At 32.9% G+C, this 14,422-nt stretch overlaps 2 protein-coding genes across 4 annotated transcripts in view; one reads left to right on the top strand and one right to left on the bottom strand.

The window, feature by feature from the left end:
- The window catches only part of LOC100647851 (ribosomal protein S6 kinase alpha-5), a 53,935-nt gene extending 43,156 nt beyond the window's left edge, over window positions 1-10,779 (bottom strand). For 2 of the 3 annotated variants that reach the window (XM_012310877.2, XM_012310880.3), the window contains exon 1: window positions 10,300-10,779. Coding sequence is in view for 1 of the 3 variants with exons in the window: in XM_012310880.3 (XP_012166270.1) it covers window positions 10,300-10,396 (97 nt within the window). In the remaining 2 variants the exon portion in view is untranslated. Of the gene's footprint in view, window positions 1-6,492; window positions 7,395-10,299 lie in introns of all 3 variants that reach the window. The other variant, XM_003397113.4, reaches the window with a different exon arrangement.
- A 1,915-nt stretch (window positions 10,780-12,694) lies between these two features.
- Window positions 12,695-14,322, top strand: LOC100647581 (iodotyrosine deiodinase 1). The gene is made up of 4 exons (XM_003397110.4): window positions 12,695-13,220; window positions 13,395-13,607; window positions 13,664-13,980; window positions 14,064-14,322. Exons 1-4 carry the CDS (start codon window positions 13,046-13,048, stop codon window positions 14,247-14,249), a joined length of 891 nt encoding a protein of 296 aa, XP_003397158.1. The 5' UTR covers window positions 12,695-13,045; the 3' UTR covers window positions 14,250-14,322.
- Window positions 14,323-14,422: the final 100 nt, after the last annotated feature.

Here is a 14,422-nt window from a genome sequence, read left to right as displayed (position 1 = left end):
TATTGAATAAATTTTTATTTTTACACTTAATATCCTCTCCCTTTTCGATGCTAATAATATACATATCTAATTTTCCCTCGTATCGATTTCTATATAGCGGTACACTCAATTTTTCTTCTCTATTTAATACCAACAACTAGCCAGATATCACATGTTACAACGTATATTTTATTTCGAATATTTCATACACCTTTGCGGTATTTAAATTTTTCCAAAATACTCGCTAATAATTAGATATTTATAGAGTTACGAAAGGCGCCAATATGCAAAAACGTGGAAAGATGGAAAAATATGTAAAACATAGGTGGAAACAAAATACATATCGCTACCTCCTTTTATTCAAATTCCAATTCTTTATCTCTATCTCTAAGCATAAGAATTTGCACAAATTTACTTAAAATTCCCATTTACCTAAACGATTCTCATTTTAATCCTACGCCTATGGTTAACGCAACATTGCCAAAAAATCGAACACTTTATACGTTTGAAGAAGGAAATTTTCGTTTTCTCGACATCGAAACTCGTACAACCTATCGTGTTTTTCACGTGTCGTCCGCTCAACGCGAAGTAAGAATTGGTCGATAGCGTTTTCTCGGAGATCCTTCGGTATCAGCCAGAAACGACCGAATACCCCGGTAAGAAATCGAACGCTCGACATCCGGATGCACGGATGTAATACGGTCATCGTTATCGTAATCGTACGTTTAATCGATGAGACACGATCGATCGATCGACACGTCCCGTGTTACGAATTGAAAGTTTGAAAGCGAGATTGAAATTGAAACGAACGTTTAAGATCGCAAGAGAGAAAAACGGTTTGTTATGATATATAAAAAAGAATAGTAAGATGGCTTGATCAATGACTAGTAGATTTTCTTCGAAGTGAAATTGTAGCAAGATGTTGAAAGCAAGTTTAAGAGAAAGTAATCTTGAAATACATATTTAACCGTGGAAGATGGTTTGGTAGCATAAAATTCATTTATACTTTAACATTCGTTAGAACAGCAAATTGTAGAACGCTGATTAAGATACGTAGATATTAATGATCTGTACGACGTACAAGAATTGAAAGTTTGAAAATGAAATTAAAATCAAATCTAAGGAGAACCAATGTTAAGAAATATTTAATTATCGAAATATTAATATAAATATAAAATTTAAATATTTAATTAATTAAAAACAGTTAAAGTTAAAGTGCCGAGTCATAGAACATTGTTTAACGTAGTCTTCACGTACCTTAATTTCTAATTTACGATAGGAAAAGTACAAGTACGATAGTAAAAGTATACAAATTTTAAAATTTTCAAAATTTCATATTCCAAGGATTAACCGTTAGGATAACTACCAAAAGTATAGTATAATAGGTTAGAAGCTACACAATGAAAATCCCGTTTATTGCCCTGTAAGGAAATTTAAGTGCTTTTACCTGGAATTTTTAATCGTTTATTTTCTGTAGTAGTTTCGGTAATACTTTCCATAAGCGCAGCAGCAACGTAGTACCTTTCCTTTGCTCGACAAGATGTTGCCCCCCTCATAAAACTGAATAATAAATAAATGAAAGTAACTATCCCCAAGGTAATAAACGCGTCAATACAAATCTAGGAAATTTCTTTCCTAACGATTGTACCGAGTATCCGATTTGAATTACCTGCGACAATACCAAACGTACGAAGAAATAGTTATTTAGCTAGATAGAAGAAACTCGGATGCTACGATGAAAAACATATTCGCAACGTATGTCTACTCTCGCATTTTTCAAATATTTATCGTATCGACGATAACACTGACGATATTTGGTGGTAGAATATTAAAAGAAAAATACGTAGAATGAAATATCGAAAAATATATAGAAAAGAGACGAACGTATAGAATCGTTGCGATAAAAGCTTTCAACACGCCAATAAAACTACTCCTAACGATAAAATAAAAAATTCACGTATATGGAAAGAACAAAAATATCTGACGTGATTGTACCAATATTATAAAGTAAATATTTAGAATTATTGCTATGGAATCTCCTTAATATAGAACTACCGATATTAACAAATAACATTTTAACTTTTTATTCCGATGATTGATGCTAATAGTCATTAGCGCTATCACGGTGTGTAAGATATCTGCAGTTTCCTGCAATATGAAAACTCTAGTGTTCATCTATCAAAACCCGGATTTAATGAGACAAGCAGAATGACAGACTCTACTTCGAAACATCGTTCACTTTTCCTGATAATGATTCCGCGTAATTTACTTAAATTACCGTTTTATTAACAGCTATTACATTGCTACAATTAAAATGAAATTTCTCGCTGGATACATTGCTTAACAGTGTAAAATCACGATTCAATCTACCATCGAGAATCTAATAACTCTGTCTGTTAATCATAATTTCGTTCGTAGCTGTTTCATTGTCTTATTAAACCGTATTTCATATGTGTAGCGAACTACTTATTACACTAATGGATTCAAGAAAGTTTAGTACGATATAAGAGTTGGAATTAAATTTTTCCAATCGCTAATTGTGAAAACTCTAATTTCACTATTCAGTTTCTTCTTGTAAGAACGTTGCATTCTATTTCATCATATACTATATCTTTCAATATCGTTATTGCATTACCAAAATTTCATAGAATAAAGTATATTTTATAAAATAAATTAAAAGAGTGGAACCTAGACAAAAATTTGTTTCTCATACTCGGTATTGCAACGAGTGCTATACTTTATATATTTGCATCGTATGTGTATATCTTTAGATTTCTCATAAATTAATAAAAATTCACAATCGAATCATCGATATTACGTATTCTACGATTTTTAACAATACTTTTCGAGATATCGTAATAAGCTCAGGGTTATAACATTGATTCTCAAACATGAAACTATCATAAAATAATGACTAGAAAAAAATGTCGTATCTCACTTATCATCGACACCGGTTACATCACGAAATACATATTCCTCGAAATCCACGTGTCACTCTATCTTTTGCTCTACCTTGACACGCTAGTTAAACGTGATTTAATCTTTCTCCCTCGAATGAAATTTCTTAAATAAAAATTATTATCCAAGTGATAACAATCGTTTATCTCGAGCATTTTGAAGCAAAGTTTCGGTAAATTTAGTACATACCGCGTATAACACTGTTTAATAAAAACACGGCTTGGTACACGTGATATCACACTCTGTGCAACAGGCTCGAATCGAGAAAAATAAGTAGAAATACCTGGGCAAAACTGGTAGGGAAGACAAAGTCGATTCCCAATGCTAAGATATTGCAAAATAGGTATTAGGTTTATCAGGTCAGATTGACACGTTCACGCCGGCGCGTATCACCGGTGACTCACGCTTCAACGTTCCATCAGACGGTGCGTACCGCCAAAAACGTAGTTCGTTTAGTAACTAGGAAAAATTTCCATACAGTATAAAATTTAAATAATGGAAATTTAACGTATATTAATTAAAAAAAAAAAAGTAGGATTTATTTTGTTTCATCTCAATATTATAAACATAACTTATAAAACAAAAATTCGATAGTAAAAGCATAACAATTCAATATTATAAAGTTATCATAAACATGAAGACGTGAACGTGTTAAATATTTTCTACATAATGATAGAAAGCCATCCGTGAGCATCGTAATTCACTAACTAATAGCTGAAGTTACACGTGGCCAATTGTGTTTACATCTACTGACGCGACTGGGCAAATCATTTTCGTAAGTGTGGGGGAGGGGGGTTTGAACCTGTATGTGTGTGCGTGTGTATATATATATATATATAGGTTATGCCATACAATTTTATATAATCATCTAATAAAAAAATTGACGCAATAAAGATATCATTGATCAACCGGTGGTCTCCTACTAAACATCAAATAAATACACTTGAACAAACAGAATTGCCAATAAAACATTAACGAAAAATATAAAAAAGATACATTCACATGCGGTAATTCGGCCATATTTATTTACGAAACACTAACGCTTCCAACGAAAAATTTTCACGAACACGTTACTTTATTACACGTTACGCGAAACTTTCTTTTAACTAGATTTATATTTACAATAAGCGTCTCGTTACGTCTATATAAATTGTCAGATTCGTTGCAAATTTTACCAATAGAACGACGGCAAGTAATCGCGTCTCGTTGAATGAAACTTCAAGATATTTCGTGTAACTTGCATAATTGTACTCGTAAAAAATTTCTGCAAATGTTCAAATACATACGCGAACCATTTGTACATAGCGATATTTCTTAGTAAACGTTGAAAACTACCGGTCAGAGCGAGCGTCAAAAACAAGCTTCCTATCGGTGAACATTATAAAGTACTATACACAGCGTGCGCTAATTACACGCAAAGTTTAAACCTAACCCGAACCAGTGACCCCGATACACGTATCACGTGTTCCCTGTTCGAACCAGACACCCTGTAACAACGTATTAATATAACTGCCATTGCTCGGTTGAACAGTGTATCACGCGAGTATTGGGTTAACCGTAACCGTATTATTCGCGTAGTCGGATACCACGGCCAAACAATCGGTAACTAACCTGCTTACGCGCTCGGATGTACCGCCGTATCCGCTGAAAACCGGTGCACGTCGACTCAATTTTCGCCACTCGCTACAACTTCTTCTCTTCTTTCATTTTTTTCTCTTCCTACCGTCATCGTCATCGCCATAACCTCCCCTCGCTCTCCCGATGACGCAACACGATTCGCCAATGAGGAAAGGGAGGGGCAAGGCATGTCAAATCCGACCGAAAGTAGCGTTTCTTCGCAACGAGGCGCGAAAATCGTATACTAAAGTAATTTCGCTACACGGATACCGCTCGAGATATTATCCGAGTAGTATCGAGAGAAACGCAACGTTGTATTGAAATTGTATTTGTTCATTAAGGGATAAAGACGTACAGTGGTAGCGAAAAGTAACTATGATTCTAAAAAAAAAATTCAAATTTAGTAACAATTTTGGTTCTTCAAAGAGATCGAATAATATCTTACGAAAATTCATTGTAACAGTAAACGAATCGAAAAACAAGAATACGAACGAGCCCGAGAACAAAAGGATTGTTACCACGTGCTATAACGAAACTTCCTCTTTGTATTTCTGAGCGTTAATGCTATATTTTATAGCACCTTGGAGGTCCATTTAGAAATCCTAATCTTATTTAAACATACTTGGTTCGTAGCAATATTTTGATACAAACGCTGTTGTAAACTCTGATCAAAATACTATCTTCATACGAAATAAACAAACGAGTATAGTATCTATATCTTAAAGAGACAAAGAGATACTCGGGGTTTCCTAGAGATATATTTTGTTCGATAATCGACCAAAGGTCTCGTCCAATAGCCAGTTGTCGACTTCTAAACAATCGCTAAACACGAATGGCATACGGATACTTAAACATTTGTTTATTTTAAATAGATACGTAACACGAAAGGTTTACTGCAAGAAATCAGTTCTAAGAATTTGTGGAGATAGCGATGTTAATAGATTAGTTAATAGATTCAGAGCTATATCGGTTTTCAAATTTGTCATCTAAACGTGACATAAATGAATTATGTTTCATAATAGTTGCAAAAATTATTATTATAAAGAAAAAGGCCGAATATATAAAATATTGCAATATAGATCATAAGTTACAAATTATCAACAGCAGTAGTGAACTTGATAATAAAAAATACAAATCTTTTCCAAAGAAACTTTACATACTATAAATTATTCGATTATTCTATTTGATGAAAAATTACAACATCTTATAGAGGGAAAGTTCATAGTCTGTAACGTATAATTTGTCAACTTGCTAATACTATTAAGAGGTAAATTATTGTGCAAGAGGATCCAGGAAATATTTCGCGATACTGTTTCTTTTTATGGACAAAATATCAAATGGCTTGAACTAAAGTTGCAGCGTGGGCCACATAACCCACGCAGCGTATTCGTGACGTTTATCAAATAATCTGTATTCCATAATATTACAAAATCGATTACAAAATCGAAAATATTATTATTTTAAGGAAAGAGCCCTAACGTATAAAATATAACAATACACCACGATTAATATACCGACAGAGGATATCAGGAAGTATTTTACGTAGTAAAGTTTAGTATTCGCATTATATTCACGCGTTATATAGTATACAAAGTATTACGATATAAATAATAATTAATACACCGATCGACGTTACGATTAAGTAGCTCACGGGTCACCAACGATCCATGCAATACATTATACGAAATACTTTGATACGGGTCATCGGTGAACCATAGGTTACAACAAGAAACGAAGCAAGATAAAAAAAAAAATTCCGGCCAGTTAACGCGGTTAACTACCGTGTATTCGAAAAAGTTCCGACCGACCATGGCGCAATCCCTTTCTCTAGTTATGCAGTCGTGTTCCAATTCCTAAGAGTCGAGTCAGGCAAAAGTGTCAGGCCGAACGAAACGGATCGGCCGTCGTTATCCTACTGACACACTTTAAGTCGCGTACCTTGTACGGAGAGCAGGCCTCGGCCTTGGCCACCTTCGCGAATATCTGCGCGATCTGCTCGAACGTAACGTTGACTCAGGAAGAGACAGCGTGTGGAAAAGTGGATAGATTGATTAGCCGTGACCACTGCTGCCACGTGTTCCGCTGCTCCAATGTTTTCGATAGACACACTACACACACTCGCACACCGTGACACTCTCTCGAGCCTCGCCCGTGTATACAGGGCACACGGGGCTTCGCGTTGGTATTTATTTTTAAATATTTACTGCGCTTCTAAGGCACGTCACAGTGTCCCCCTTCATCGATACATGGAAGTTTCCACTAGGTGCAGTACCCGGGTACGTAACACCACAAGAGCATATGGTTTCACGAGGCGACTGCTGTTGCTGCCTGTCTGGCCAATGTATCGTACGACGTAAAAAGGAACGTTGTACTTGGCGCAGCGTGTCTTTTTCGCGTGTCACGTTCGATACGCGGCCCCGCAATCATGTAACACGCAGACCTCTTGACGTTTTACACCACGCAGTCGATCGCGCGAACCAACAACCGATAGTGTAACTACTATACAGCGTAGAGGTCGTAAGCGTGTAATACGAATATGGTTTTGCTTTTCAAAAAACTTCCAGTCGATATGTCTCGTTTCACTTTCACTTGACCGATATGTTACAAGTACGATGGAAAAACGATATTTGACGTACACGAGGTTACGTACACTACGTACACGTAGATACGACGGATCGTGATGCGCGGTAAACAAAACACGATACGCAGCGGCCCAAGTCTGAAAGCCGACTGACGGGCCCCCCACTACGAGACTCGCGAGTCACCCTTCACCGGCGACTAACAGCTGATTTGGAAAACACCGAGATCCGCCCAGTAACGGACCAACCGAACCCGGTTCCCTGCGCAGTTGCGTAATACCAGTTAATCCTATTTCTCCATTTCAACGAAATCGAATTATCTGATTCGTCTCGTACGCACAAAAATAATGAAAAATAAACTAGAGATTCAGATTTTTAACCCATGCATATACGTTACGTAAATTGAAGTCACTCGTATGGATAATGTGAGAATATGTTCTTGTTTTCAGAGCGTAGAAAACAAGAGATCAAATTTAAGTGAATTTTAATTCAACAAATACTTATTTTATACGAATGCTAAGAAAAAAAAGAAGGGTTAAACATTCTATTTTGTTATGAAGTTTCTCGGAAAAGTAAGGTTAGAGAAGGAGGATCGCCTATTGACTTTATTGCCAGTTTCTCTTAGTAATTTATTGCTCAAATCGTTGACAGGCTGTTTATTGCAGTAATATTTTTATCGATCAACGTTCCATTTGCGTCCCGATCGTACCAGAATTTTACATGTGAAAATGCGACTTCGTTGAAATTTCGCGTATCGAGGAGAAAATTATACGCCATGAATCGTAAATATCGTATCCCCACCACGACGCGTCTACCCCTGCCACGCGGTTGTTTAAGCGGCTAGATAATGTTGGTTTTCGTATAACGAAGATAAGGAAGGAGCATGGTTGAGGAATATACTAAAAAGAGTTGGAAACATCATGGTAGAGGCATGCGCCTTCAAGGAACACGGCATTTATGATTCATGATATGTATATATATGTATATGTATATATATTATATCGTTAGGAAACATACCGCTCAAGTCCAACTGTGTAATATTTATGATTATATTAATAAACAGATAAACGTATAGCTTGTAGTATGTAAGAATATAATTGACACAAATTGCCGTGCAGTTTAAATGCTCGACCTGCATCCAAAGATAAATATCGATCGTCGATAAACAAAACGTCTATGCGATCGATAAAATTATGTTGTGTATGCATCTATTGAAATCTAGACACAAGTATAACTTCCTTTTATGTATTAACTTATTATTAAATACATCCGTATGACTGGTACTTTTATATTGTTACTTTATTACGAAATGCGGATAAAACTAAATGAAACTTAATTAAACATATTTTGTATGGATAACTTAATTAACAAATTCTCATAAAGTAGATAAGATTTTAGTTTTTGATTAAAATTGCTGTTACGAAATATCTTTTATTGTATTGAGCGTGTAGATATGATGACCTTGAACTACTGTGAATATGACTATGATGCAACATCATTGCGTGGTGTTTTCTTCAAATTTACTTTGCATGAATTATTTTCCTATGTAATTTCTTCCTGGCTTCGTTTAAATCTGTCTAATTCTCTTGGAAAAAATCGTATTAAAAGATTAAAATATTATTTCGTAACGACGAAGAAATGTTTCACTAATTTTTGTAAATATATATATTCTTTCATGAAAAATTTAAAATAAAAAAAATAAAATCTAAAGAATCATACTTGTTTCTTAATCATTTTCAAAAAATTTCATTTGAAAAGTTCAGAATAGGTAATGTGCTTATTTTATATAAAAAATGGTCAGAAAGTACTTTTTGATTAGGAGTTACTGTTAATCGATAAAATATAAAGCAGCCTACAACTAATATGGATTGTCCAATTTAATTAGTTATATAATAAAGTGTAATATGCATTGCAGAAAACTAATTAAGAAAGGTCAACAGGTTTATTTTAAAATCTACCATATATGTCAACAAAGGCCGATAAACATTTCACTACCACGACTACATTGTTCTGTTTCATCAACCAACAAAGAACATCCAATATTGCTCGCTTAAAAGGCTACCACCTTCTAGCTGGCAAGCCACTAAATTTAGAAGTTCACATATGTATATGTGTCATTTCTGTTCTTTGGGAATCTTGCATGCGAATGCTTCCTTTATTCTCAGAAAGAAGAGAGAATGATGGTCAGTATGTTGATATCACAAATTTCAGAACCAATATAGTATTCTTAGAACCTTCAAGTAATATTAAGCCTATATAGGCTACAGTTTACATATTACTTAAAAAAAAAAAAAAAAAAATGAGACAGGAAAAGCAAGGATAAGCTACATGTATAATGGAGATTTTAAACTAACCATAAAACACTTTAGATCAAATTATCAAATGTTACTTCATTTTGTAGAAAGAAATTATAGTTCATCTGAATGCATACTTTGATCTTTTTGTAATTGACTTTATATCTTCCATATTCTTCAAATCAGACAATCTTTTTTTGTATCGAACAACATACTGTTATACGACAAGTAGTTTTAAACTTCACACTTTTGATTATAAATTCAGTTCAATTTTTTCTGTACACTGACTAACTGAGGCTTAATACAGACAAAAGAAATCCCTTGTATCATAATTTTCAAAGAAAATTCAAATTTGTCATATATATGCATCTTTTTACCTTCTTGTTATTAACTTTATCAGACTCAATATACAGGAACCAAATATTAAATAATTAATATTTATAAGACATCAAAAAACGCTTCATATTTTGTAAATCAGAGAATAGACTTTGTATCGAACAGTAAATTATAACATGACAAGTAACTTCAAACCTGATACTTTCAACTATAAATTTCATTCAATATTTTCTACAGATTATCTAACTGACATTTAAAACAGATAAAAATTTCGAATAAACCATTTTTTAAACTACCATACAATCTCCAAAAATATGAACGACTATCATTCCTAAGGTAGTAAAAAGCACAACGTTTCTTTAAATATATTTACGTCAAGTGACATCAGAGGAAGTTACTCGACGCAGACGAGTACGTCGTAAGAACGTTATCAACAATTAGTAATCAATTGCACGTTATCAAAATTGAAAGATAGGTGAGATTATGATTATACGGCACCGTGTTGAGACATAAGAGAAAACAAAAATGTTACGTACCAAATGTCAAGACGTGGGTGACCGTGTGCTCTGTGCTGGTATTCTCAAGAATTTCCGAGGGTGGGGGTGGCGGTGGCGGCTGCATGGCGTTCTCCATGTCCCTGTTGCTCGATAAAATTTCGATGTCACTCACGATACAACTCCCGATCTTCTTTAGCGAGAACACATTTCGCGAAACGATGCGGGTCGATGATCTTCTGGTTCGTCGCAAAAACGTACGTGGTCTATGTCTACGCGTGACACAAGATCTTTCTCTCTTTCTCTAATGTACTTACGATCGTCAAGATGGAATCGTTTTTCTGTATTGCGTTACAATACCGATCGTCCTGATTGTCACGAAGAATAAATGAATCGGTCCGAGAAATGACGCATTGATACCGAGTTTTTACATGATTGCCACAATTTTCTCGCGTCCGTGTTGACGGACAACGAAGACACGCACGTTTCAATATACTGCGCATCCACAACGCGCAATGTACAACACTGAACTGGTTTCGGTTGGTGCGTCAGTACTGTCGACAGATTACCGACCGTGTGCGATATTAAGTGAAAACCACGAGAGAATAGAAAAATATGATAAGTTCATTATTGATTTTTTAACTTTTGTGACGCTTGATAGTTGAAAAGAAATACTAGGGTAAACTATGTTTTGAAGGATTTAAAATTTCTTATCTTATATTTTATCTCTTGATAGTAAGCAATAAAATACAAAATACACAATTGTTAAGTTTGGAGGATCATATGAAGTGTTTTTTTAATAGGTTTCACGTTTCATTTGCAGAATATCACTTTTTGTAGTCATATGAAAGTACTTGCATACTATTAATCATACGAAATTTAATATCCATAGGCTCGATTGATTAATACGTAAATGCTACAATAATAAATAAATGCTGTGCAAATACTTTTTGTAACCAATGTAATTGAGAAAGGGAATAACTTGATATGTAAATTCAAAGATATAAGACTTTTGAAAATAAGTAATAGATCCACGATGTTTTGTAAGAAACGAATAATATTAGTTTGATTTTTATGTTAGTTTAATTTAATTAGTATTAAACTGCGTAACTAATGTTATCAACATTTTTTTAATGTTCAAAAGGATGAGAAAAACATATTTAATTCTAAATTAAACGGGAAGACAATTTTGATGGGAGATTGATTAACAATATATTGAATTTTAAAATTGCTTCTCTATAGAAAACAAGCAGTATAACTTATGTTTCTGTGATTATCAAATGATCTTATCGATTCCAGCGGAGAAGGCATCCCGATCAATCTTCATTAATAGACCGTTTTTCTGATCCTTTTCTAGCGCAATGATAGGGATATTTTTGGACCGAATTACATATGAATTTCTTAAGTTTTCGTGCAGTATACTCTATCGTTTCGAACAGGAATAATATGTTAATAATAAGACGCAATTTTGTAAGATTCATTAACATTAGAACTACATACATAAAATGATATAAGATTGATTGCAATTTTAAAAAGATGCGTTTTTTTAAATATTGATATTTACTTTTATTGAAAAAAATATGATTACATATACTTATTTATCTTCTTATTCGCCATATATTCATCATATTGTTTTAATTCTAATTATGTATGTATAATATATTTAAGTATATATTAAAGTAGTTCAATAGTTCTAACGATAATGGATATAATTTCAAAAGTTTTATAATGTATATAATATGATTTCTTCGTGGTTTTATAATTGTATAATTTTTTATCCCTATACAATTTTTGTAATTTTATATTTTAAATTTTAATTTTTATTTTTCGGTTTGTCCGTAATTTTATAATTTTCATATATTAAGAATAAAACTACAATGATAGTTTTTGAATAAAATTCATAACTATAATTTCTTGTCTTTCTATTCATATATAATAATAAAGTTACTTTAAAAAATATCCTGTCTGTATTATACTTAAAGGTCAGAAATTACCAGTCATCGCTGTTTATGGACTGCCATCCAAGGATTAAAATTGAAAGAAGGAAAATGTGAATATTTTACTCGATATACAAACCCTAGCAAAAAGTTTACGAAACGTAATAAAACACGGAGGCGAAACGATATACCACGATGTTGATCGAAATGAATAAGAGTTATTAAAAGTAAACAGTGACTTTATTTATAATAACAAGTCTTTAACAATAGTAGGATGTTAATAAAAGTCATTGTCTAAGCCAGCGTCTCGATGGATTTATTTTTTAAATAGCCTGAGTCTCTTTTACGCTGAATAATTAAATCGTTTCCATGTATTGCTTAAAGATGTAATTAGATGCCTCAGTAGATAATACTTTTTTTTCCTCTAGACGATAGAAGGTGCAAAAGACGATTTTAAAATTTTTTAAATAATCGCTAATCGTGTATAGTAAGAATTATAATTAGTCTTCGTTACATTTGGAAAATTAGAAACTTACTAAGCACAATATGTATACTTTTTTAAGACACAAATACTTGAATACTTCGTTGTATAGTAAATGATAGACGAAAAATTAATTGTTAATTAAATCTACTTTGTATCATGAGTAGTGGGATACATAGTCGGTTTAAAAGCGATAACTTAGTTATTGTAGGTCACACGTATCTCTTCACTTGTTTCAACGCAATATCTTTTTATATATATATATATATATATTGTTACGTTGTTAGCCTTCGATATATCGTAACTGAAACCGTTGAGTAGTATACTCAATCTTTTAGCTCTTGAAATAAATGTAAAATTTTTATTCAAAATGTTTACTGAACTTTTACCATTTTGGACGAAATACCGGTATCATATACTGATTAGTATCATACTTTACATTTTTCTGAAATTATCTTACGAAGTGTTAAAAAAGGGCACTATTTTTATTCAAAACAAAAGACATAATTTTAACATTTTGGATAATACCATGGAGCAGCTAAAAGGTAATAATACTATAATATTATTACTACCAGGTTTTAAAATTTTTTAAATAATAATTATAAAAAGGTATACTATTTAAACTATGAAATTCATTTGTATTTTTATGTAATAGTAAATAATAATTACTGATTAGTCATGTATTTTTTTTAATAAAATAAAAAATTATGATATTCTAGACATCAATCAGGAAACACTAGAAAATAGCGATGAACCTGTACTAACAACAAATTTAAAACATATCCCTTATGTATATAAGAGACCCTCTGAAGAAGAGGTACTCTGTCGGGCTTCTGAGTTTTATAAAATAGTAGCTGCTAGGAGAAGTATAAGATTTTTCAGTCCTGACCCTGTACCAAAAGAAGTCATACATGAGATAATAAAAGCTGCAGGTACAATATCATGTTGTTACATTCACAAAACTTTTATACATCTGAATCGGTTTTAGGCACTACGCCTAGTGGTGCACATACAGAACCATGGACATTCGTAGCGGTATCAAATCAGAAGGTGAAAGAACAAATACGTCTTATCGTTGAAAGTGAAGAAGAAATAAACTATAAAAAAAGAATGGGAGTAAAATGGACAACTGATTTACTTCCATTAAGAACAAATTGGATTAAAGAATACCTGACTACCGCTCCTTATTTAATATTTGTGTTTAAGCAAATTTATGGAATTTTACCAAATGGAAATAAGAAAATTCATTACTATAATGAAATGAGCACATCTATTGCTTGTGGTATTCTCATCACTGCTATACAAGTAATATTGTTATAATACTATAATCTCTTATACTGTATACCTATGAATAATATGAATTAATAATATATGAACTTTAAAACTAGTATGCAGGTTTGGTAACTCTGACTTCTACTCCTTTAAACTGTGGACCTGCCATCCGCAACCTTCTTGGACGTCCTTCTAATGAAAGGCTTGTTGTACTACTGCCAGTTGGTTATCCAGCAAAGGATGCTACAGTGCCTGACCTTCAGCGAAAACCTCTATCTGATATTTTAATAGAAATTGATTGACACATATGTAATGAAAAATTATGGGAAACAAAGTACCTCTGTTTAATACTTTGTCAGAATATTTGCTTACTTATGGGATGATACAAAAATGAGTACACATAATCATAGATTTATATATATAAATCCTGTTTTTATAAAAAAACTTATATTTGTTTTGAGTATTGTTTGTTACT

Source organism: Bombus terrestris, chromosome 8 (assembly GCF_910591885.1).
Source record: "Bombus terrestris chromosome 8, iyBomTerr1.2, whole genome shotgun sequence".
In the NCBI taxonomy this organism is placed as follows: Eukaryota; Metazoa; Arthropoda; class Insecta; order Hymenoptera; family Apidae; genus Bombus; species Bombus terrestris.
Note: the sequence above shows the minus strand (reverse complement) of the source record. Positions and strands in the feature narration are given on the sequence as shown.